General features: G+C 38.5%; 1 protein-coding gene and 1 pseudogene across 6 annotated transcripts in view; both read left to right on the top strand.

Moving 5' to 3' along the window:
* The window catches only part of LRRFIP2 (LRR binding FLII interacting protein 2), a 126,851-nt gene that overhangs the window by 26,454 nt on the left and 74,510 nt on the right, over positions 1-25,887 (top strand). For all 6 annotated transcript variants that reach the window (XM_037847210.1, XM_037847205.1, XM_037847198.1 and 3 more), the window contains exon 2: positions 3,482-3,627. In XM_037847210.1, coding sequence (XP_037703138.1) covers positions 3,538-3,627 — 90 coding nt within the window. In that variant the 5' untranslated portion in view covers positions 3,482-3,537. The remainder of the gene's footprint in view (positions 1-3,481; positions 3,628-25,887) is intronic.
* LOC119510110 lies at positions 15,236-17,975 on the top strand (annotated as a pseudogene).

The following is a 25,887-nucleotide window of genomic DNA, read 5'->3' as shown; positions in this document are numbered from 1 at the left end:
TGGAGAAGAGAAAGCCTTAATAATGTATGTATATGTTTTGGAAGGTTTATATTCTACAATATCCTGAAGGTACTTCCCTTCTTTCCCTAAGTAGACAAATATTTAATGGCAAAACCATCTGGAGAAAATCAACTTGATATAGTCTGGGTAAATGTCTTGACTATGTTGGTAGTTTTGTTACTGTCAATTGATGTAAAGGTTTAGTTCTTCTAGTTGGTAAGTAGCACTAAGGAAAAGCTGGCAGCAATTAATATGTCTCCTGAAGAAAAATGTTCTCGAGGAAACTGTGGGATAGAAATTTACTGAAGTCCATTAGGATCAGAAACTGGAAATAATCTATTTGAGGTTGCCTTTGAGTCTACGTTTTATTTTTGTCATTTTGTTGAAAAGCAGTTTCCCTTTGGCTAGAGTAGGAGTTGTTTTTTTTTCCCCCCACAACTTCAGCTATTTCCATTATTATAAAATATAGTATACATACAGAAAGGTGTTAACTTTTGATGTACAGCTCAATAGGTAATTTCAAAAATTGTTATGGGTTACAATTCCATAGTGTCAGTTCTTTCCTTATTATGCAATATAGGGTATGCATAGGAAGGTGAAAACTTTCAAAGCACAATTCAATGAATAGCTGTAGAGCAAATTTCAAAGGATGTTATAGATTACAGTTCCACCACGTCATTTACCTCCCAGTTATTCCAACACCCCAGCATCTAATATATATATATATATATATATATATATATATATATATATATATATATGAAGTTTCAGAATTCATAGACCTTAGCTAAATCTTACCTTGTTTGTTGCTTACCCCTTCCTCTCACTTAATCTTCTTCTCCATCTTCAGGGTGTCTAGGCAGTGAGCACCCTAACTTGTTCATATTGAAAAGGGTTGTTGACATTATGGGGAAGGGGGCTGCATTTGATTGTTATTCTTAAAGAGGCTGTTGCCTCTGAGTTTTAGGACTTGTCTGGCATAGGAACACTCTGGTAGATTTAATTTCTGAGGGATGAAATTTAGTGAGTGAATCTTTTATAGAATCTCAGGTAGGGACCCAGGTATTTGGGTACTACTTTTGGTAAGGGCATGGCATATTGTGGCCATTTGGGATTAGACTAGGAATTTAATTTCTTCTAAGGTTTACACTTATCTCTAATGAAGAATATTCTGGAGTAATTAGAAGGCAGATTGCATAGGAACTGAAAACCTTTGATTTTTATAATTTTACAATATTTGGTAAGAATATCTGCCTACAGAGTACAAATAACATACTTCTTTCCAAAGCACCAGATTGTTCTTTGAATTAGGTAGTGGTTGATCTGCTTGATGTGCAACTGAAAAAGGTGACAGGACCTTGCCAGTCAGTCATGTTATACCTAGGTGCCCAAGATAGGTAGGAAGTTCTTTCCATTTCCTGCTTATCCTGTGCCTCTGTCCTCCTCCCTGTCCTTTCTCACAAGACCATCTAGTCTGGATGTGGAAGCAGTTTGGTATGTTTTTGAGGCAATTTTAAGAAAAGATGATTCTTTATGTAAATCTGTGTGCTAGGAATATCCTGGCAAGTCTAAGGCATAGGCAGTGTTAGTTGAGAAAGAATGAACATGGAGTATGAGGAAAGAGAAGAAGGAGAAGAAAGTACACTGAAAAGTGCCACCAGCAGTGCCTTTAGATAATATGTGTCAATTCTGTAGCTTGTTTTGCCTAATTTGAGCGTGATCCACTTGGGGCCAGTTTATTCTTTGAGCCTTGAATCTGAGGAACTGAATGTTTCTATTTTTAAATGCATCCCCTCTTGCAATTTTAAAGAATCAATAGAAGAAAAAAAAATGTATCCATAATCCTACTCTCCTTACAAAACCACTGTTAAACTTTTGATGTACTTCCAGTCAAGTCTTTTTTTTTCCTTCTGTAATTATTTTTACATGTGCAGAATTAGAAAATGCCTGTGTTTTTGTCCCTTGCTTCCATGAAATGTCTTTCAGAGTGTTTTTGGAAAGTTGGCTGAAGGACAAATATTGGATGATACTTATCACCAATGCGTTAGGTAAATTGTCATTTCAGTCTGAAAAGGAAGTTTGTATTACACGTTGCTTATTTCGTAGGTGGCTAATATTTATATGTACCATTACTGTTAGGGAAGGGAATGATGGGAAATGTCTCAGAAAACACCTTTGTGCTCTTCAGGAATTCTGATTTGTGGCAGGAGTTTATTGGCTGCTTCTTCCAGACATAAATTCTTTTTCTTATTTCCATTTACATTATACTTATATCCAGGTATATTTTCTATGGCCAAGTAATAAGCCATCTTCAGTTTTCATTCTGGTTGACAAACATAACAAGCTAGCTCTGGGGAAATCTGAAATGATGTCAGGTAAGATATTCCACGGCCTGAATTTTCACTGGAGAAAGCTTTTTTGGGAAGCCTCAGTTGGTAGTGTGGTTCTGTTTTATTTTGCCTGAATCAAGTAAATTCTAGTACATTAAAGTAAGTTATAGTTTTAGTGTAGCTAATTTCTCTTAGGACAAACTTAATTGAATTCCTTTGTGATTCACACTCTAATGAAATTTTACCAGTTTATTTTGTTAAAGCTAGGAAAAATATTTTTTAAGTTAATGGGGAGTAGCTAAATGAGCTGAACTTCTCAGGAATGTATGTACGACAGGGGAAGTGATGCAAATTGGCATGTATTCTCTCATGGGAATCTGTAATCTCAAATACCACATGATGGAAAGATTAGATATTCTTTATCACCCTTGTTTTTCTCTTCTCTCTTTTGTAAAAATGGGTCTATTTAGTAGTAATAATTATGAAAGTGGTCCATAGTTGTATTCTTCTTAATCACCAGGTTATGTCAGTTTTGTTCATCACTATATCTTCGGCACCTCCGAAGTACCTGGAAATAGTAGGTATGGACAGTGTAAATTATTGTTAATTGCAGAATAATAAATCTTCATTTGTTCTTTTATGTGGTAATGGTTTAATTGGATTTGTTTCTTAAATTACACTAAAAAAGCAAGGTTACCTTTGTAACTTTAAGGCTCTCTTTTAAAACTTCTTGAACATGCTCTCCTGAAGCTTTAGACTAATGACTTTTCTAAAATGTTTTTTTTTTGTTCTGGAATGGAAATAGATTTTAGAAATAGCTGTAACAATCTTAAACGGTTAAGTAGGATTACTGCTGACTGCGGTTTTCTGAGGCTAATAGTATCACACATTTCATAGGTCACTGTGGGTAGCATGGGTGAAACAGGTAGGAGCTTTAGTAATTAGTATCCATTTAAATATTCTAAAATGTATTAGAATAATTTGATAGTAGGGAAAAGTATTTGGTGACTAATCTCTCTAAGGAGAAATATAATTCCTCTTTGTTAAAAGTAAGTATATATGGCTGAAGTTGTGGTGGTGGGGGAAGTAAATATATAGATAAGCATTAAAACTGCACAAACACCCTAAAATATTGTCTCTGTTTATTTCAGGGCTGAAACCGGAGTGACATCACTTTTCAGAATTAAAAGACGATTAAGAAAACAAGATGGCGACTCCTGGCCCTGGAAGGAAGAGAACACCTGTAAAAGACCGATTTTCTGCAGAAGATGAAGCTTTGAGTCACATTGCCAGAGAGGTGTGTCTGGAAAACCGCCTTTCAACACTGAGATGCACACATGAGAATATTTTTAACATGCTAGGGGGAGAAATATACAGACATTTATTCACTGAGCTAGTTTCAGAATGCTTACTTTGAACAAGATGTAATGTCTGGCCTTCTCTAAGATTCTATATTAGAATAAGTTATAGTTACTGTCTCTTTCCATGAATATCTGTTCAACTCATCTAAAGTTAATTTTTCATTTTATTTCTGTGTTATTTGAGTTTCAGATACTTGTCTGAATGTATTGAAATTTATATGGTATTTAGAATATCTAAAATGTGAAAACAGTATTATAGAAATGCTCATTGGGTGATAATGGTTAATAAATTCCAGGAAGTTCTTTATGAGTGTTGACAGAAACAGTCTTTATTTGATATATGTTCAGATTCAGTGTCTTAGCTGTTGTTTTTTGACATAGTGCAATGGTATTTTTGCGATTAATTCTTTTAGCTAGTAACAGAGCTTGTGGGGCATTTATATTTCAGTTTGTTGGCAACTTGGAAAAAACGAAAAAAGGAAAGGGGTGTCACATATCGAATCAGATGCAGCATTTCCTGTTGCATATTGGAAATTCGGCTGGGATTTCTTAGTAAGGTGACTTCATTTCAGACTGACTCCTGTCTGAAGCTGCAGACTTGACCATAAACTAATCTGCTACAAGAATTGCTTAGAGCATTATTAAGTTACATTCTTTTTTTAAAAAAATTCATTTTAAAAATTATAGAATATAACTTACATACATAGAACTGATAACTTTCCAAGTGCAATTTAACAAGTAGAGAGCAAATTTCAGAGAATGTTATGGTTACAGTTCTACAGTTTCATTTATTTCCTTATTGTGAAATATAACATACATGCAAAAAGGTAATGTCTTTCAGAGTATGATTTAACAAGTAGTTATATAGGAAATTTCCAAAAATGTTATGAATTACAGTACCATAGTTTCAATTATTTCCTTATTGTGAAATATAACATTTATACAAAAAGGTGATAACTTTCAAATTAAATTTAAGAAGTGACTATAGAACAAATTTCAAAGGATACTATAGGTTACAGTTCCACCATTTCAGTTCTTTCCTTCTAGCTATTCTAATACCCTAGTGACTAAGAAGAAGAAAATTATATGAAGATTCAGTGTTTGTAATCTTTTGTTAAATTCCATCTTGTCTGTTGCTAGTTTAATCACTTTCCCAGTCTTCAGGGATGTCTAGGCAGTGATCACCCTAACTTGTTCTTTCTGATAAGGGATGTTGGCATTGTGGGAAAAGGGGACACATCTGCTTGATGTTCTTGAAGAGGCTATTATCTCTGGGTTTTTGGATTTAGCTGACATAGGAGTTCTCTGGAGGATTTAAGTTTTCTGAAGAATAAACTTAGTTGAGTGAAACTTTTATAGTGTCTCAGATAGGGATCCAGGTATTCTTTAGGGTTTTTGGGACTACTGTTGACTTGGGCTTATCATGCTGTGGTCATTTGGCAAATCTAGCTGAAGCTTGCAGAGGAGTAATCTCCAAGACAGCCTCTTGTCTCCCTTTGAATTCTCTTAGCCACTGAAACCTTATTTTGTTGCCTCTCTTTTCCCCCTTTTTGGTCAAACAGGCATTCTGAACCCTTTGATGCCAGGGTCAGACTCATTCCCAGAATCCATGTCCCACATTGCCAGGGAGACTCATTCATCTGGGGGATTCTGTACCACTTTGGGGGGAGGGTAATGAATTTATTTGCCAAGTTAGGCTTAGAGAGAGAAAGTTCACATTTGAGCAACAAAGTGGTTCTCTGGAGGGTGACTCCTAGGCATGATTGTAGGTGGGCTTTGCCTCCCCTTTGTAACCATAAATTTCACCAGAGTAAGCCTCAAGATTGAGGTTTTGACTTATAAAGCAGGGGGTTCCTAAGTTTACGTAGTATATATTATGTCCACAGTAACCCATCCATATCTTACATTATCATTACTTACTTGTACAGGCTTCATAACTCTCCATTTTAAACAATTCTCATGACCCAAAACACCCTGTAGCTCTTTTCAGCCCTTAATTATTTGTCCCTGGTATTTGTGTGGTACTAGTATGATATTCCTATTAATTATAGTTCCTAGTATGCAAAAGGGAAGTTATATTCTTTTGATGAGAATTAGTCCTTCATCACTTCCTCTTTGTTATTCTTAGTAAATAACTCATTCAGTACAAGTACTGTTTCCTTTTGACATATTACACAGTCTTTTGAGCCAGCTCATTGTTTCCACCCTTTTAAGTCATTCAGTTAGCTTCTGAAATTAGAAGTCAAATTGGTAAGAGGGTATTTGAAGCAAAGAAAAGTTATCTGAATACTGATGACAAAATTGTGGTTTTATTTTAACAAAATTACTTTTACTAAAAAGATCTGTGAGATGAAAAGGTAAATATTAATGGGAAGATACTACTTTTCCACAGTTTTAAAGTTTTGCATTAATGTAGCATTTTGGAAGCTACATATTTTAGGGTGAAAAATTGAAATTATCCAGTATGTTTACTTCCAGAATTGGAGGAATTTATCCAGATTTCTGTAAGAGGAGAAAATGGCAGTACCTTCTAGGCTCCTTTTGCACTGTCACTAAGTATTTGAATTCTTTTTTTTGAGGGTGTGATGCTCCTTTTAAAGAATTGGGTAGGATTCTAACATCAAAACATTCATGAGTGCTTTCTGTGTATCAGACACTATTCTAACCATTTTACATGCATTAATTCATTTAATCCTTACATAATTCTGAGATTGGTTTTATTATTATCACCTGTGCCGGTTTGAATGTATTTTGTCCCCCAAACACCATTATCTTTGATGTAGTCTTGTGGGACAGACTTTTGGTGCTGGTTAGATTTGCTTGGAATGTGCCCCACCCAGCTGTGGGTGGTGACTTTGGTGGGATACTCCCATGGAGGTGTGACCCCACCCATTCAGGGTGGGCCTTGATCAGTGGAGCCATATAAAACATGCTGACTCAAAGAGACTGAAGGAGTGCAGCTATGAGTGACGTTTTTAAGAGGAGCAAGCTTGCTAGAGAGGAACATCCCAGGAGAAAGCCATTTTGAAACCAGAACTTTGGAGCAGACGCCAGCCATGTGCCTTCCCAGCTAACAGAGGTTTTCCGGACGCCATTGGCCATCTCCAGTGAAGGTACCCGATTACTGATGTGTTACCTTGGACGTTTTGTGGCCTTAAGACTGTAACTGTGTAGTGAAATAAACCCCCATTTTATAAAAGCCTATCCATCTCTGGTGTTTTGCATTCTGCAGCATTAGTAAACTAGGACAGATTTTGGTACCAGAGAAGTGGGGTGCTTTTGCTGCTGAGTTTGCAAATACCAAACATGTTGGAACGGCTTTTTAAATGGATAATGGGGAGTTTCTGGAAGAATTGTTGAGGAGCTTGATAGAAAGGCCAAAACTGCTTTAAAGAGACTGTTTGTGGAAATATGGACTCTAAAGATACTTCTGATGAGGACTTGAACAGAAATGATGAATGTGTTGTAAACTGGAAGAAAGGCGATCCTTGTTTTAAAGTGGCAGAGAATTTGGCAAAATTGAGTCCTGGTGTCAGATGGAAGGAAGAATCTGGAAGCAACAACTTGGAATACTTAGCTGAGGAGATCTCCAGACTACGTGTGGAGGACGTATCCTGGCTTCTCCTTGCAGCTTATAGTAAAATGCGAGCAGAGAGAGATAAACTTAGGACTGAACTCTTGGGTTCAAAGAAACCAGAAGTTGATCGCTTGGAAAATTACAAGCTTCCAGGGGGTGGAATCCCTGAAGCTACAGCCCAACATGAGGATGTAACCAAACATGGAAGCCAGCCGCCATTTCAGTACAAGCCAAGATTGGAAAAGGAGTTAAGCAGAAAGGATTTGTGGAAAGTCCTATTGTCTGATGGCTTTGACCCCTGCATGCTTCATGCAAAGCCAACAGAATTTTTGTGAGATCTTTATAGACGGAGCCATTGCCGGTCTGGACTGGAGGAGACAGACAAGGAAAAAAATAAAGGAAAAATCTCTTCAAAGACAGAGCCATGGAGGTTGAGGTCTGGAGTCAGGAGGTCTCGGGCTGGGAGAGCGGAGCAGCCCACATGCATGGAAAGGGTGAGTTTGCCCTGGAGGTTGAGGGCGGGCTTTCCGCCTCGATGCTCTGGAAGAGTTTTGCCACCTCAGGTCCCGAAGAGGTTGGAGCACATTTCCAGGGAATTGGGGAGAGCCTGGCTGCCACCACACTGTTCTGAAGGGGTTGAGCGTGTGCCCCGGAGATGGAAGGGAATCTGGGAGCTGCCCCGAGGTTTGAGGAGGGTGGAGCCGAGAAGGTGGTCTCCCCAATGTGTGGAAATGTTTGGAGCACTCACCCAAGCGTTTGGAGAAGAAACAGCTGCCAAAAGGCCCTTGGGAAGGGTTAGGCTCCCGCTCTCTCAAGCCCCAAGGATGCAACATTGTTTTGTTAATGACTGTCTGACTTTGAAATCTAATGGAGTTTGTCCTGCAGGTTTTTAGGAACTGTTTTGGTCCTGTTAACCCTGTTTTCCTACTGTTCTCCTTATGGCAATGGAAATGTTTATCCTATGAATGTCCCTCCTTTGCGTATTGGAAGCATATAATTTGTTCTAAGTCCACAGATCCAAGCTAAAGGAAAAGTATGCCTTAGGACTGACCACGCCTATATTTGATTTTGATGGGATTTTGTACTTAACTTTTGTTACTGAAATGGTTTAAGTTTTTGTGATATTGTGATGAAATGAATGTATTTTGTATTTGGAAAGATAATGTCATTTTGGGGTCCAGGGGGTGGAATGTGGCCGGTTTGAATGTATTTTGTCCCCCAAACGCCATTATCTTTGATGTAGTCTTGTGGGACAGACTTTTGGTGCTGGTTGAGATTTGCTTGGAATGTGCCCCACCCAGCTGTGGGTGGTGACTTGGTGGGATACTCCCATGGAGGTGATGACCCCACCCATTCAGGGTGGGCCTTGATCAGTGGAGCCATATAAAACATGCTGACTCAAGAGACTGAAGGAGTGCAGCTAGGAGTGACGTTTTTAAGAGGAGCAAGCTTGCTAGAGAGGACATCCTGGGAGAAAGCCATTTATGAAACCAGAACTTTGGAGCAGACGCCAGCCATGTTGCCTTCCCAGCTAACAGAGGTTTTTCCGGACGCCTTGGCCATCTCCAGTGAAGGTACCCGATTACTGATGTGTTACCTTGGACGTTTTGTGGCCTTAAGACTGTAACTGTGTAGTGAAATAAACCCCCATTTTATAAAAGCCTATCCATCTCTGGTGTTTTGCATTCTGCAGCATTAGCAGACTAGAACATCACCATTGCACAAGAAGATGAAGGTAAATTTCCCAAGGCCACACAGCTAGGAAATAGCAGAGCTTGTATTCAAACCCTTGAAGTCTGGCTCCAGAGTCTGTGCATTTAACTACTCACTGTACTATACTGTTTTAACCATGTTTTCAACTTCCCCATTAATAGCTTGTTTTTCTTAACTTTTCATGACTTTGAGAGTACTTTAACATTTTCTTGGTTCTCATAAACCCCTATGAGTTAGGTAGAATAGGTATTACTAGATATTATTATTTGCCTTATTTATAGGTGAGGAAACAGATAAGGCTCAGACAGAAAAATGTATAAAAGGTATCAGAGCCAGGGCTCAAATTCAGCCTTTTAGGGCCATTGTCCATTCCACTCTTACCACCCTTCTTCCTGAAGGAGTGGGCTTTGGAGACTTATAAAGATGGCCTTGAATTCTGGCTCTGATTGCATAATTTTATTAAGTAACTTCTCTGAACTTCAGTTTCCTCATTTATAAAGTGGGGATCCAGAATCGTCAACTGTAAGTGAAGATTAAAGGAGATGATGCATTTAAACTTTTAGCACAGTGTTAGGCTTGCAGCAGGCTATTTTGTTGCTTATTAATAAGTAGAAATAGAAAGTGAGAACAGAGGAGAAAGGTGAAGTAGTCTCCTTTTGGTCTCCTTTTGTAAAAGAAATTGATCAAGGTAGATGTTTTAAAACATAGCTGACCATCAGAATTTCCCAGGGAGCTTTTTCAGTGTACAGATGCTTAGGCCTTACCCCATACTTGCTAAATCTGAACCTATGGGGGTTGGACTTAGAAATCTGTATTTAAAACCACACAGACACGTGCGTGTGCACTTATTCACTCACTTCTTCCTAAGGAGTTCTGATGTCCAGTCAGGATCAGGTTTGGAAATCATGAGCCAAAATATATGGAAGGTCCTTTCCTGGATGAACAGATTTTTTATACTTATAGGTCGTTTTTTTCTTGTATATTATTATTTTGCTATGAAATAACAGTTTTAATCCGGTTATTATATTAAAAGTTATAATAAAGTTCTTATTACAAAAAGGATATAAAAAGCCAATATTACTATTTTTATTTCTGTCTTCAGTTTACTAACTTGGTCAAAAGGCTCAGCTTTAATCTGAAACTTGAAAGGGCCAGTTTTTGTTGTAAAGTTCAAGATGTAATTTGCACAATGAGTGTCTAGTGTGGGATAGAGTAGTTTTAAAACTTGAGAGGAAATCTGTTTAGCAATTTTAATAGTTCTTTTATGTGTTCCTGGTGGTTCTTTCGCTTTCCTCTGTAGTTATCATAACCAGTTATTAATTGTCCATTCATACCCTGGATGGTTGGCATTCACAGATAGTCCCTAATCCTTACTTTCTCCAGTGGATCATCTCCTTCACCAAAAAAACATTTTGTTAAGTTAGGAATAATTAAAAAAAAAAAAACCAACAAAATGTCGTGTAACAATAAAAATGACAAATAGGTTAGTTACATCTTTTTTTAAAAAGTTAAATCTTAAAGAATTTATCTTTCCTCACTTCAAATTGTTTTTTAAAGTAGTCAGGGAATGTTTTTTCACCTGCTTCCTTTCTGCTCAGATTTCCATGCTTTTCATTTGGCCAAAAAGCAGGCAACCAGAGCGAATGAGGAGGAAAAGAAACAGAAGGCACAAACTGGATAATCTACGCACTAAAATATGGTGTTGAGTGCATTTTTAGAAGATGTTGAAATGTTTGAAGACTGCTCCAGAAAGGCAGGGATGTGGGTGGATTTAGAAGTCCTGTCAAGTCTGTAAGAGGCATGTCGCTGCTTTGCCGAGGGAGCACTTGCTGTCGCATCTCTCATAAGAGCTCAGAGGAGCAGATGTTAGAAGAGGTCTTCAGAAGACCCTGCTAGGTGCTTACCATTCTTGCTTGTTGGGCTTTGATTGTTCTACATTTTGGGGGAAATTCATCTGGAGAACTGACTTTCACTGAAAATTACCTGAAGGTACAGACTGAGTGTATCAGATTGGAAACTCTTAGGCATCCAGTCTCTAAAAAGAAGAAATATGTGAAAGTTCTTTGTAAAGGCTGAAGCTGCTTACGCTGCCTTACCACAATCTGTATGGTTAGTGTTATGACAGTGTAACTCTGAGAAGAAATAGAAGCTTCTTGAAGGGTTTACTAACAGTCTTTTTAAGGCATCAGCAAAGCCTGGCATATTACTGCTTTCCTTGTTGTAGAGCTGAAATTATGAAGAAAACATGTTTTATGCACATTTCTTCAAATGGAAGTCATCAGATGTTACTTATTTTTGGACTGGATGATCTGAGGTTCCTTCCATCTCTAAAATTCTATGGTTTCTTTCAAGGTCCATGTCCCCCCAAAAATTGAAGTTCAAATGCATAGTTCTCTGAAATCTAAAGAATAAATGATAGAGAAATTGATAATTTTTTTATAGGAATTGGAGTCTAGCCAAGGAAATGTCCAGTGACTTTCATGTTGAACAGAATTTACATGTTAACATATTTCATGTGCAAAAATACTTGTAATAACAAGGAAGAAGGGAAGCATTGTGGCTGTTTTTTGACGTTCTGTCGTTGCCTAGAACTTTGATTTTCATTTTGCTGCCTATGGAGGGAACAGCCATTCCAGGCATTCTAGGAGTGAGAGAACCAGAAATTTGTGTTTTTTTTATTATGGATAATCAGCCAGAGGAAAGGGTAGACAGGGTAGACTTGTGCTTAGTGTAAAAGAGTCTGTCCAGCATTATTACTTTAGGGAATAATAGCTGACAGAGCTAATGATTTTTCATAGTGATTTTGCTACTTTAATTGAGTAATTCAGTTTTAGGTCCTCACAAATTAAGGATAAACTCTCTTGGCAAGGATGGCTGCTGTTAAAAATGCAAAGAAAACTACCACGATCAACAGTAATTATGGGATTTAATGCCATCTTTCATTTTAAAATATAGCTCCTTTAAAAAAAGCAATGTCATTCATTAAGTAAATACTTACTGAGCCCTACTCTCTTGTGTTAGGTCTGGAGGATATGGAGTGGACAAGACTCCATTGCCTTTATGGAGCTTAGGTTATAGAGGGAAGATAGACACTAAAACTAATTATCCAATAGACTGTTAGTTCCTTGGTTTTTCAATAATGTCTGTATTTAATATGGTATTTCTTTTTTTTTTTTTAATCTTAAACATTTTATATTTTTTATTTTAAAAATATGAGTCTTCATTCACTAAACTTGGAGCAATGCCTTTTCTTCAAAGATGAGTCCACTGTTTAAATTCCCAATTGTTTTTCTTGTGTGAACCAGGATTTTTTGCCTATGATTTTCAGGTTCAGTCTATTGTTGTGCTACCATCTCCCAAAATTGTGTTCCAAACCACGCACTCCTGTCCTCTATCACCCTGTAGTGCTCCCTTTAGTATTTCCTGTAGGGCAGGTGTCTTGTTCACAAAGTCTCTTCATTGTCTGTTGTCAGAAAATATTTTGAGCTCTCCCTCATATTTGAAGGACCAGCTTTTGCTGGATATAGGATCTTGGTTGGCGGTTTTTTCTCTTTCAGTATCTTAAATATATCACACCACTTCCTTCTTGCCTCCATGGTTTCTGCTGAGAGATCCACACATAGTCTTATTAAGCTTCTTTTGTATGTAAGGGATCACTTTTCTCTTGCTGCTTTCAGGATTCTCTCTTTGTCTTTGACAGTTGATAATCTGATTATTAAGTGTCTTGGCATAGGCCTATTCATATCTCTTCTGTTTGGAGTACGCTGCGCTTCTTGGATCTGTAATTTTATGTCTTTCATAAGAGATGGGAAATTTTCATTAATTATTTCCCCTGTTATTGCTTCTGCCCCCTTTCCCTTCTCTTCTCCTCCTGGGACACCAATGATACGTACATTATTGTACTTTGTTTCATCCTTGAGTTCCCGGAGACGTTGCTCATATTTTTTCATTCTTTTCTCCATCTGCTCCTTTGTGTGTAGGCTTTCAGGTGTTTTGTTCTCCAGTTCCTGAGTGTTTTCCTCTACCTCTTGAGATCTGCTGTTGTATGTTTCCATTGTGTCTTTCATCTCTTGTGTTGTGCCTTTCATTTCCATAGATTCTACTAGTTGTTTCTTTGAACTTTTGATTTCTGCCGTGTATATGCCCAGTGTTTCCTTTACAGCCTCTATCTCTTTTGCAGTATCTTCTCTAAACTTTTTGATTTGATTTAGCATTAGTTTAAATTCCTGTATCTCAGTTGAAGTGTACATTTGTTCCTTTGACTGTGCCATAACTTTGTTTTTCTTAGTGTAGGTTGTAATTTTCTGTTGTCTAGGCATGGTTTCCTTGGTTATCCAAATCAGGTTTTCCCAGACCAGAACAGACTCAGGTCCCAGAGGGAAGAAATATTCAGTCTCTGGTTTCCCTGCGGGTGTGTCTTAGAAAATTGCTCCACCCTTTGATGCCTCAGGTCACTGTGCTTTTCTGCCCAGCATGTGATGCCTGTTAGCCTATAATTCTTGACTGGTGTGAGGAGGTATGGCTGTGTTCCCCCAGGCTCTGGGGTCTGGTTCTGAATGGAAAGGGCCCCACCCCTTTCCTCCTAGAGAAGACAGAGCCCCCAGGTGGAGGTCATTAGCATTTCAATGGTCTCTCTCTGCTTGTGCTGTCTCCACCCTTCCCCAAGTCACAGCCCTGGAAACTGAAAATGACTAGGGCTTTCTCCACTGAGCCAAAAAAGAAACAGATAGTCCCCTTCAGACCCAGTCCAAGGTGACCCTCCAGCTCTCCCAGGTCAGTCGTCACCCAAAGCCTCTGTCTGTTTTTTGGGGATGCGTACCTGTAGTGAGCAGTTCACACTCGCTACTTAAAACCCCAGTTGGAGCTCAGCTGAGCTATATTCGCTTGCTGGGAGAGAGCTTCTCTGTGGCACCACGAGGCTTTGCAGCTTGGGCTATGGGGGAGAGGGAGTCTCAGGACTTGGATCCGCAGGTTTTACTTACAGATTTTATGCTGTGTTCTCGGGCATTCCTCCCAATTCAGTTGGTGTATGATGAGTGGATGGTCTCGTTTGTCCCCCCACAGTTATTCTGGATTATTTACTAGTTGTTTCTGGTTTTTTGTAGTTGTTCCAGGGGGACTACTTAGCTTCCACTCCCCTCTATGCCGCCATCTTGCCCCGCCTCCTCGGTATTTCTTTTTTGTCTTGAAAGCTGTGATTATCAGAGTATGTCACAATCACTGGCTTTCTTAGAATTGTGGAAATATAGAAATATACAACTGTGTTAACTACTTTTGAGAGCAGTATATGGTAATATGAAAGAGCGCATGCCAGGGAGATTTGACTTATGTGGGGGCTTTGGAAAGACTTCCTTGAGGATGCACCCTTCCAAGTAGTGTAGAAAAATGAGTGGAATTACTTAGGGGAAGGGGGGTTGTGAATATGGGGAAGAGCTTTCCATTAAGAAGGAGAATGCGTTTCAAACTCTTAAGGCTGGAGGAGCTAACATTTAATGAGCTCATATTGTGTATTAGGCACTCTTCTAAGTACTTTAAATGAATTTAATCTTCAATACAACCCTGTGATGTGGTGTATTATTATTCTCATTTTATCGATGATGAATTGATGAAGGCATGGAAAAGTAAAATAACTTCCCTAAGGTCACATAGCTAGAAAAATGTAGAGCTGAGATTGGCACCTGGACTCCTACATTCTTAACCATGGCGTGTCCCATAAGATTAATATAGTAGTATCCCAGACAGCAAGGAAGAGAGTAGCCAGAGAGTTAGGTAAGAGCCAGATTATATAGACCAGTGGTTTTCAACCAGGGTGATTTTGTACCTAGGGAACATTTGACAATGTATAGAGACATTTTTCACTGTCACAGTGGGGTTGGGGTGCTACTGGGTAGAGACCAGGGATGCTGCTAAACATCCTACAGTGCACAGGAGAGTCCCCTCTGCTCCCCACCCCACCCCCACCCCCAATTATCTGGCCCAAATGCTAATTGGGCCCAGGTTGAGACACCCTGTTATAGATCCTTACAGGTCATATTTAGGGTTTTGGTCTGCATCCTACAAGAATTGGAAAACTTTTGTGAAGCAATGAAGGGTTTTGTGTAGGGGTATGACATGATCAGATTTGTGTTTTAAAAATGATGGTTTTACTGTAGGTAGATTATATCAGAGAGGGTCATTAGTGGATGTGGGGAGGGAGAGAAGTTGTGAGGCTTGCCGAGATTATAGTGGCCTGGCTTAGGGAATTGACTGTGGAGATGGTGAGAAGTGATTGGATTGGAGAGGTAAGTATTAACGTGCTCATTGAGTGACAGTGAATGAGTGGAAGAGAGGGCACTTTTTGGCTTGTGCATCTTGGTGGATGGTAGGGAACACTAGATGGGGAAAAAGGTTTGGGAAGGGAAGATTGTGAATTTATATTGCCATATGTTGTATTTAAGATGTCTGTGAGGCATCTAAGTTGAGATTTTAAAGAAGCAGTTCTGGGGATATAGATCAAGAACTTGAGGGGGGGGAAATAAAAAGAACTTGAGGGTGAGGTCTGGCTTGTGGGTAAACATTTGAGACTTGTGAGCATGTTGAAGTAATTGAGTTCATAAATGTGGTTAAGTTTGTCTAGAGAAAGAGGAGAGAGAGGGTAAAGTTGAAGATAAACATCAGTCCTCAGATTGAGCCCGAAAGAGCTCCAGGATTTCAAAGTCAAGTCTCCATTTTAGTTCTGACTCTTTTTTGATCATCCTGTGTGTTTGGTTCAGATTGTTCTGTTTAAGTTGGCGTGCACCCAAGTTGAGGACACTGAAGGCAGAATTACTTTTATTTGAAATACCTTTAAGTGTTCTCAGTATTGCTATACAAAAATTCATAAAAGATTATGATATGTGAGTTATTTTTTCAATTATGAAAGTGAGTTTTTTTCTTTCCATTTCTACCCAGTTAAAGAATTAAAATCCCCCCTTTGTACTTATTATTTTTTAATAGACAAATCTTTGAAAGAACAAATTTAAGTTGTGGTGTTCAGTCATTTAGGATTCTTTTCAGTGGCATTGGTGCGTGAATTTAGCAAACTCTTGTCAAGTGCAGACCTCTTTCTCTGTTTTCCTCATTTACCCACCTGAACTAAGGCAAAGGAGGGTGGGAGATGTGGTTAGGCAGCATTCCTCTTGCACTGCTTCCCAATGCACAGCCTGGCCCTGGTCTCTGAGGCCAGAGCTACTCTCAGTACTCTCACTCTCTTGATTTGTTTGTCAAACCAGACTTAACGGAGGACTATTGAGCCCTAAGAATTATTTTTGTCTCAGTATGACTGAAAAATATTTGGTATAATATTCACTGTCATCTTTGCCATTCCTGTGAGTTACAGGAATTTGGAGTAAAAAAATTCACTGTAAAATAGCTATAGTAAATAGCACAATATTGTTAGCCTAAGTGTGAAGACATTGCTGGCAACATCTTTCTTTTCCTAGAAATATTTCTACTAGACCTGGGATTCAGGTATGTCGTTGCAGATGCAAAGTCTCAATTCTCTGCTATTTATTTGGTTGTATTCAGACCTCAGTAATAAAGTCCTTAACCTTAGATTTCTTATCTCTTTCCCACATATTTCTGTTATCAAAAGGTCTCAGAATAAAGTTTGTCAGCAGCAGGATGGTGGTAGCTGTGGCGGTAGCTGCAGAAGCTGAGCAGGCGACTTTGGCTGTGGTACTCCAGGAAGTCTAAGATGGTGGCACTGGGGAGGTGAGGGTGGGCCTGTGGGAGGAGCAGCGCTATGGGCTGTCGTTTGGACGGCTGGGGCAGGCAACATCACCGTACTTCATGTAAAGCTCACTGAGACGGCAGCTGGGGCTCTCGAGACCTACCAGAGCCACAAGAATTTAATTCCTTTTCAACCTTCAGTTCAGTTCCACAGGCTGCAAGCCTTGTCAAAATCCCCAAAAATGATCCCTACAATGAAGTACATAGCTTTAACTTCTATCTGTCAAATGTGGGAAAGGAGAACTCCGAAGGCAGCTTTGACTGCATCCAGTAAACATTCTCCAGCTCTGGAGTCTCCCAGCTCAGTTGCCTGGGATTTATACAAGATAAAATAACACTTTGTGCAACAAACACCTCGTATCAGATGACACGAGAAAGAATGACCCAGGCAGAGGAGGAATACCGAAACTGTAGCACAAAAGTTATCAAACCTGATGGACCATATGTAGGGAAAAGAGTACAAATTTGGAAAGCACCTCAGGCTGTTTCAAATGCAGTGCCTGAGAGGAAAAGGTCAAATCCCATGAACCCTGTAAATACAATTCGAAAGACACACGGCAGCAGCAGTGTTTCTCAGTGGCCATCTAGGGACAGAGTGGTTCACTTACTGGCACTGAAGACCTACAAGAAACCTGAGCTGCTTGCTCGATTGCGGAAAGATGGCATCAATCAAAAAGACAAGAACTCCCCCAAAGCAATTTCTGCAACAGGTAGCCAATCTGAATCCTGAGGATCTCTCATATACCTTAAAAAATTATGTTTTTAAAGAACTTCAAAGAGACTGACCTGAATTCAGTGAAATAGACAGATGGTCATTGGAGTCAGTGCTCTCTAGGATACTAAATCCATCTCAGAATGCTGCTGGCACCAGCCATTCAGAATCTCCCCTATGTTCTAGTAAAACACCGCATCCTTCTCCTCAGAAACGGCTTTTGGATTCAGATTTCATTGATCCTTTAATGAATAAAAAAGCTCAAATATCTCACCTGACAGAGTATCACCAACATTGAATGGTCATTTGAATCCCACCAGTGAAAATTCTGCTGTAGGTCTCCTGCTGCTCTCTGCAGCTGCTGCCATCCCACCCCTTCAACCCACCTGCCTGTCTCAAATCCTCCTCAGACTGTAACTTCTAACTTCAATTCCCCTAGCACTACAGAAGGCTAACAATTTTGTTAGCCTAAGTGTGAAGACATTGCTGGTAACATCTTTCTTTTCCTGAAAATATTTCTACTAAACCTGTGATTCAGGTACGTCATTGCAGATGCAGAATCTCAGGTCTCTGCTGTTTATTTGGTGGTATTCAGAACTCAGTAATAAAGGTCCTTAACCTTAGATTTCTTACCTCTTTCCCACATATTTCTGTTATCAAAAGGTCTCAGAATAGAGTTTGTCAGCAGCAGGATAGTGGTCCTGTGGAGGTAGCTGCAGCGATAGCTGCAGAAGCCTAAGCAGGCGGTAGAATCTATGAGGACTAGCAAGACAAATATACTTTTAGGACTTCTCTGGAAACCTTACCTCCTGGTTCAGTTCTGCTAAAGTATCCAAAGCCTTTGGAAGAAAAAGTCCAAAAGGAAATCTAAAAAACACAAGGAAAAGGACCTAATGAAAAAGCATGACATTGAGACTGTTGAGGAAAAGGAGGACCTTAAAAGAGAAGAGGAAATTGCCAAGCTAAATAACTCCAGTCCACATTCCAATGAAGGAGTTAAAGAGAGTTGCACTGCCTCTATGGAGCCTTATTTGATAAAATATATTGCTGTTGTCTCCTATGAGCAATGCCAGAATTACAAGGATGATTTCAATGCTGAGTATGATGAGTACAGGGTCTTGCATGCCAGGATAGAGACTGTAGCTAGCAGATTTATCAAACTGGATGTGCAATGAAAGTGCCTTTCTCTAGGCTCAAAAGATTATCAGAATGTTCATGAAGAAGGTTTATAAGAATATCAGAAGATCAAACAGTCTAGTCCCAATTATCATGAAGAAAAATATAGATGCGAGTATCTCCATAACAAACTGGCTCACATCAAAAGACTATAGATGAATTTGACCAATAGCAAGCAGAGTCATGGCACTAAAACTCTGCTGGGACCAGAAGATGTGAATAAACTTAAGCTTATTTATTTAAATTTCCAAATGAGTTGCTCTAAGATTCTAAAAAGATGAAACTGACTGTTGAGAAAGTTTCAGTATTAGTAAACTTGAGTTCTTTTTTTTCACTTTACTTTGTCTTTTCAATTTTGAAGCTGCTTTTTCCAGTCCTTTTTTCCCTTTAAAAAGACTTGGGTTTGTCAATAAGAAATGATTTTTTTTTAGATAGATATTGAAAATCAAGATATTGGAAATCACATCATTTCTCTCCTCCCCCCTCAAAAACTTGTGTTTGTCATTAGAAATGACTTTTTTTTTTTCCTTTTTAATTTTTATTGGGATTGTTCAGATACCATACAATTATCCAAAGATCCAAAGTGTACAATCAGTTGCCCCTGGGTACCCTCATACAGCTGTGCATCCATCACCACACTTAATTTTTGTTCAATTTTTAGAAACTTTTCATTACTCCAGACAAGAAATAAAGTGAAAGATGAAAAAAGAAGAAAAGAAAAGGAAACTCGAATCCTCCCCTATCCCTAACCAACCCCCCTCAATTGTTGACTTGTAGTGTTGGTATAGTACATTTGTTACTGTTTATGAAAAAATGTTGAAATACTACTAACTGTAGTATATAGTTTGCGATAGGTGTATATTTCTTCCCTATATGCCCCTCTATTATTAACTTCTAATTGTATTGTCATACATTTGTTCTGGTTCATAGAAATGACTTTTTTAGATATTCGGGACCCAGTGTCCATACTTCAAAGTTGTGTGCGTTAAAAAAAAAAAGTGATGTGCAAAGTGAAATGTTTTTGGATAAACAGAAGCCTATTTTCTGACCTTTCTTTTCTTTTTTTTTGGCTTTTATAAGGGGGTTTATTTGGTTACACAGTTACAGTCTTTTTTTTTTTTTAATCTTCATTTTATTGAGACATATTCACATACCACACAGTCATACAAAACAAATCGTACATTCGATTGTTCACAGTACCATTACATAGTTGTACATTCATCACCTAAATCAATCCCTGACACCTTCATTAGCACATACCCAAACATAACAAGAATAATAATTAAAGTGAAAAAGAGCAATTGAAGTAAAAAAGAACACTGGGTACCTTTGTCTGTTTGTTTCCTTCCCCTATTTTTCTACTCATCCATCCCTAAACTAGACAAAGTAGAGTGTGGTCCTTATGGCTTTCCCAATCCCATTGTCACCCCTCATAAGCTACATTTTTATACATCTGTCTTCGAGATTCATGGGTTCTGGGTTGTAGTTTGATAGTTTCAGGTATCCACCACCAGCTACCCCAATTCTTTGGAACCTAAAAAGGGTTGTCTAAATTGTGCGTAAAAGTGCCCACCAGAGTGACCTCTCGGCTCCTTTTGGAATCTCTCTGCCACTGAAGCTTATTTCATTTCCTTTCACATCCCCCTTTTGGTCAAGAAGATGTTCTCCGTCCCACAATGCCAGGTCTGCATTCCTCCCCAGGAGTCATATTCCACGTTGCCAGGGAGATTCACTCCCCTGGGTGTTCTGACCTTTCTTAATGCAAACTCTTTGCCTTAAGTGGTAGAATATTTAGAAATTTGCAGAAAATATATATAAAAAAAAATTAAAACATTGTTTTGGAGGGTTAAGAAATAGAAAAGTGTATATGTTTGTATATAGATATACATACACATATGTATATACAGGCTGACTTGATCTAACAGTAAATCTTAGCCCTGCAAGTTAATCCCCCCAATGCAATGGTTGCCTTAAGGTGTTTGCTAGTTTGTGAACATAGTGTGGTTAATCAGCTACACTGCTTCCCCCTTGATGACGGCAATGGGAAGCACACTGTGGCCTATCAGCGTCTGAAGTGTGTGCTCCACCTGTGTGTGTTCAGAGGTTGTGTGGATGTGAGCATGCATGAAGGGAAAAAAAGCTGCTACTCTTAGTAGGCCAAACGCTCAGGTTAAACAACTGACGAGTGTTACTATCGGTTTTTTTTTTTTTTTTCTGTCAGATTGCTACTTCTGTCGTGGAAGACAGAAGCATTTCCATTTCAACAGTTTGTCAGCTTTATTAATGTTAGGCAAAATTGATGTTATGCAAATGAAACAGATCTACAGTTTTGCGGCAAAATTATAAAATTAAACATTTAGGTAACCTCTTTATATACTGCTATAAAGTATTTTTTGAAGAGAGATATGTAAAGAAGCTATTACCTACATGAATTGTATATTTAAAGATTTTTTTTCATCCTGGGTGCCAGGAATATAAAAAAGAGCAGATATATTTAACGTAACATACTGTGATTCATCAAACAGCACAAACTTTCATTTCATGGAGATTATCTGTTGACTCTGATTTAAACTATCACTTGTTTTATCATGTGGGAACATAAGTTATGTGGTCAAAAAATGTAAGGATTTTGAACTAATGTTAATTCAAGTTGTGTTGTCTTATAATATTGTCTTTTCAAAGTGCTGCCAGTTGAAAAGGGAAGCATTATGTTAAAAATCTGCTTTGAAATTTTTGCCAAAGTTTTGGTAGTATCTTTAATAAAGATGTTTGTCTCCAGCTTCCCAAAATAAAGAGAAATAATAAAAAAAGGTCTCAGAATAAAAGAAATATACAGTTTTCTGAAGAAGTCAGAACGTGGGTTAAAATCCCTTGATGTTATCTGCTACACGCTGGTGTTTATGCCTAGAAAATTTTGAATATTTGGGTCTTAACTACTAAAAGATTAGTAAAAAAGTGGTTAAGCATAATTACATTGTAAGATCTAATTAAGAAAACTGGAACCTAAGATTTTGTGGTAAAGGGAAGTTGCTAGGAAATGAACTAGTAATTTTTTATTTGTTAATTTGATAAACCATGGCAACACAATAAATATTATGTCTCTTGATTTGTCTTTCAGTGTTCTTTGGCCATGAATGTCACAGAACTATAAACAAAATTAAACACAGTGAACTGAGTCTTAGTTACCTGAATTAGTCCTTTTCCTTGAGTGTTTCACTTACTAGAATTTAGTATTATTTTAAATCTCTTGAAAGGCACAGATTATACCATGTTTCTATTTTACTCATCCCAGTTGCATAGGTTTTATTTTAATGATGTAAGTGCAGTCTCAGAATTCCAGACTTTCTTGCCCCAGTTTGGTGTATTTCTATCAAATTAAAATTTTTAAAATTTGCCTCCCTTTAAAACTGTTACATGAAAAACAGTAGGACAAGAGTTTAAGAGCTAGAGGATTTCCTTCTTTTAAAGACATTTGAAAGTACGTTTTTATGTACTACTCTTTTTGAAAAATGTTAAATGCAGAAATGTTTTGTTAATAATGTAAGTACCCATGAGTCCACCACCCAACATTAGCATATGTCAACATTTTGTCACAATTGTTTCAGGTCTTTTCTTAAAGAAGATAGATAGAAAGGAAGAAAGAAAGAAGATATTATAGACTAAGTTTAAGGTCCTGTGTTTCACTCCCAGGCTTATTCCCTGTCCCCCTTCCCTGTCCACGTAGGGAACCACTGTAATAAATTCAGAAAGTACCCAGGTGAAAAGCCTGGGTTGAACTAAAGATTTGCAGACTATCAACATCATCCAGGGAGATAACATAGAATGAAAAGAGCACGAGACCAAGCCTGGAAGCTAGCAGAGAAAAATGAGCCCAGGGGAGGATACTGAGAAGAGAGGTTGGAGAGTTAAGAGAAAAAACAGGAGAATCTGGTATTATAAAAAGCCAAGGGAAGAGAGTAAGAAGGAATGAGTGGTTGGTGATGTCAGGAGTCCAGAATGAACAAGTGAGCTAAGAATAGAGAATTTCTATTGAGTTTGTTGGAGGTCATTAGTAACCTTTGCATGAGCAATCTCAGTGAAGTGACTTGGGCAGAAGCCAGGTGGCACTCAGTTGAAGAGAGTGGGAAGTAAGGGAGAACACTTGACTAAAAAGAAAAGACAAGGCAGAATTGAACCAGGGTGATGGTGGTAGTGTTTTTGTTTTAAACGATGGGGAAGATTTTGAACCTACTTATGATGAGGAGAAAGAACCAATAGAGGGAGAGAGTGAAAACATAGAGTAGAGATGGGATATTTAGAGCAAGGCCATTGGGGAGGATGGGGTTCAAATAGCAGGGGGGGAGAGTGTGTTTGAGGGGTGGGTGTTGACCTTGAACAGCAGGAGGGACAGCTTTTGAAGTTGGGAAGGGAGGGACATTGACACTGGGAAGTATGTTGGTGGCTTGGGAGTTTGTAGAAGGAATGCTTCTTTTAGGCCTTTGTTCTAGTTTGCTAATGCTGCCAGAATGCAGAACACCGGAGATGGATTGGCTTTTATAAAAGGGGGTTTATTTGGTTGCACAGTTACAGTCTTAAGGCCATAAAGTGTCCAAGGTAACGCATCAACAATCGGGTACCTTCATTGGAGTATGGCCAGTGGCATCCAGAAAACCTCTGTTAGCCGGGAAGGCACGTGGCCAGTGTCTGCTCCAAGTTCTGGTTTCAAAATGGCTTTCTCCCAGGATGTTCCTCTCTAGGCTTCAGCTCCTCAAAAATGTCACTCTTAGTTGCTCTTGGGGCATTTGTCCTCTTAGCTTCTCCAGAGCAAAAGTCTGCTTTCAAAGGCTGTCTCCAAAATGTCTCTGAAAGCTGAAGCTCCTCTCTCAGTTCCAGTGCGTTCTTCAAAGTGTCCCTTTTGGCTGTATCTCCTCTTCAAAATGTGACTCTCAGCTGCACTGAGTTCCTTCTGTTTGTCAGCTCATTTATATGGCTCCAGTGATTTAATTTAGACCCACCCTGAATGGGTAGAGTAACACCTCCATGGAAATTATCCAGTCAGAGTTGTCACCCACAGTTGGGTGGGGCACATCTCCAAGGAAATACTCAAAGAATTACAATCTGATCAACACTGATAACATCTGCCCACACAAGATTACATCAAAGATAATGGCGTTTTGGGGGACATAATACATTCAAACTGGCACAGTCTTGCAACTCCTGTCATGAAAATATTGGGACACTGCACATGAGGAGAAATGCTGAAATTATAGGAACTGGGAAATGAAAAGACTAACTGCTGAACTGATGAGTTTTTTCTTTTTAATGTTGTGCTTATAATTTACTAACATTTAATTAAAAAGAAAATGTGTTTTGATGATGGGCACCTAGACAGTACACTAAAGCCATGAGCTACAGTGCATGAAATGACTTTGCCAAGCAACATTTTATGATGCAGAGAAATTAATCATTCTAATAATGAAAGAACAATGGTTGCTTCCATAGTCAGTTTAAAATCTGTAGAGCAGCAAATAAAAGACCATAGTGGATTAAAAGGGGGGAACATGTAAATTGTTTACTTTAAATGTAGCAAAACACCAGTACCTGGTCTGGAGGCAATGCAAAATGAAATTTAAAAGTCATGTTTCTCTCTCTCTCTCTCTTTCTGTGAGCTTTTTTATTTTGAAATAATGTAAAACTTACAGGACAGTTGCAAAAATAATACAAAACCCATGCATTGAACTCCAACATACCCCCTCCCTATATATCCAGACTTACCAACTTTTAACATTTTGTCACATTTGCCTTATTATTCTTTCCATCCATCCACCTACCCACCCATGCACCCACCTATTTATCTATATGGATATCTGTCTATTTTCTAAATATGTGAGAGACGGTTATATACATCATGTTCCTTGAACACGTAATACTCCCATGTCCATTTCTAATGTAACCACCTTAAGGACAGTTATCAAGTTCAAGAGCTTTAACACTGATAAAGAACTTACAGTCTATATTCTAGTTTTTTCATATTCTAATAATGTCCTGTTGGGCCTTTTTTCCTCCATTATTAGTTCCAGTTCAGAATCATGGCTTGCAGTTGATTGCATTTAATTGTCAGTATCTCTTTAGTAGCACTTTTTTAAATTGTGGAAATGTGTAACATGAACTTTCCCACATCACCCACTCCCAAGCATACCATTCACAATGTTGTACTACTGTCACCACCATCCATTTCTAAACTTTCCCGTCAAACCAGATTCCCCATCCTTCCCACCCAAAACCTGTACTCTACTTTCTGTCTCCATGAATTTGCATATTCCCATATAAGTGGAATTATAAAATATCTGTGATATCTTTAAGGTTCATCCATGTAGTAGCATGGATCATAACTTCATTCTTTTTTTTTTACAGCTGAGTAATATTCCATTGTATGTACATACCACAATTTATCAATTCATTGTTGATGGACAGTTGGGTTGTTTCATCTATTTGCATGTGGATATACAGTTTTCCCAGCACCCATTTGTTGGAGAGATTATTCTTTCTCTATTGAGTGGGCTTGGCACCCTTGTCAAAAATCAGTTGGCCATAGATGTGTTTATTTCTGGACTCTAAATTTGATTCCATTGGTCTATATGGTTATTCTTTTGCCAGTACCACACTGTTGTTTATTTGTTTTCTTTTCCTTCCTTTTTTTTTTTTTTTAATTATTAGAGATGTTGTAAGTTTACAGAAAACTCATGCATAAAATACAGAATCCCTGTATACCACCCTATTATTGTGTCCTTGTATTAGTGAGGTATATTTGCTACAGTTGATGAAAGAACATTTTTATACTTGTGTTCTAGTTTGCTAATGCTGCTGAAATGCAAAACACCAGAGATGGATTGGCTTTTATAAAAGGGGGTTTATTTGATTACACAGTTACAGTCTTAAGGCCATAAAGTGTCCAAGGTAACACATTAGCAGTCGGGTACCTTCACTGGAGGATGGCCAGTGATGTCCAGAAAACCTCTGTTAGCTGGGAAGGCATGTGGCTGGTGTCTGCTCCAAAATTCTGGTTTCAAAATGGCTTTCTCCCAGGATGTTCCTCTCTAGGCTGCAGTTCCTCAAAAATGTCACTCTTAATTGTACTTGGGATATTTGTCCTCTCTTAGCTTCTCTGGAGCAAGAGTCTGCTTTCAATGGCTGTCTTCGAAATGTCTCTCATCTGCATCTCCTGTGCTTTCTTCAAAGTGTCCCTCTTGGCTGTAGCTCCTCTTCAAAAGTTTACTGTCAGCTGCACTG

This window comes from Choloepus didactylus, chromosome 1, assembly GCF_015220235.1.
Source record: "Choloepus didactylus isolate mChoDid1 chromosome 1, mChoDid1.pri, whole genome shotgun sequence".
Lineage (NCBI taxonomy): Eukaryota > Metazoa > Chordata > Mammalia > Pilosa > Megalonychidae > Choloepus > Choloepus didactylus.
The sequence above is the reverse complement of the archived record's forward strand: the minus strand, read 5'-3'. Positions and strand labels throughout refer to the sequence as shown.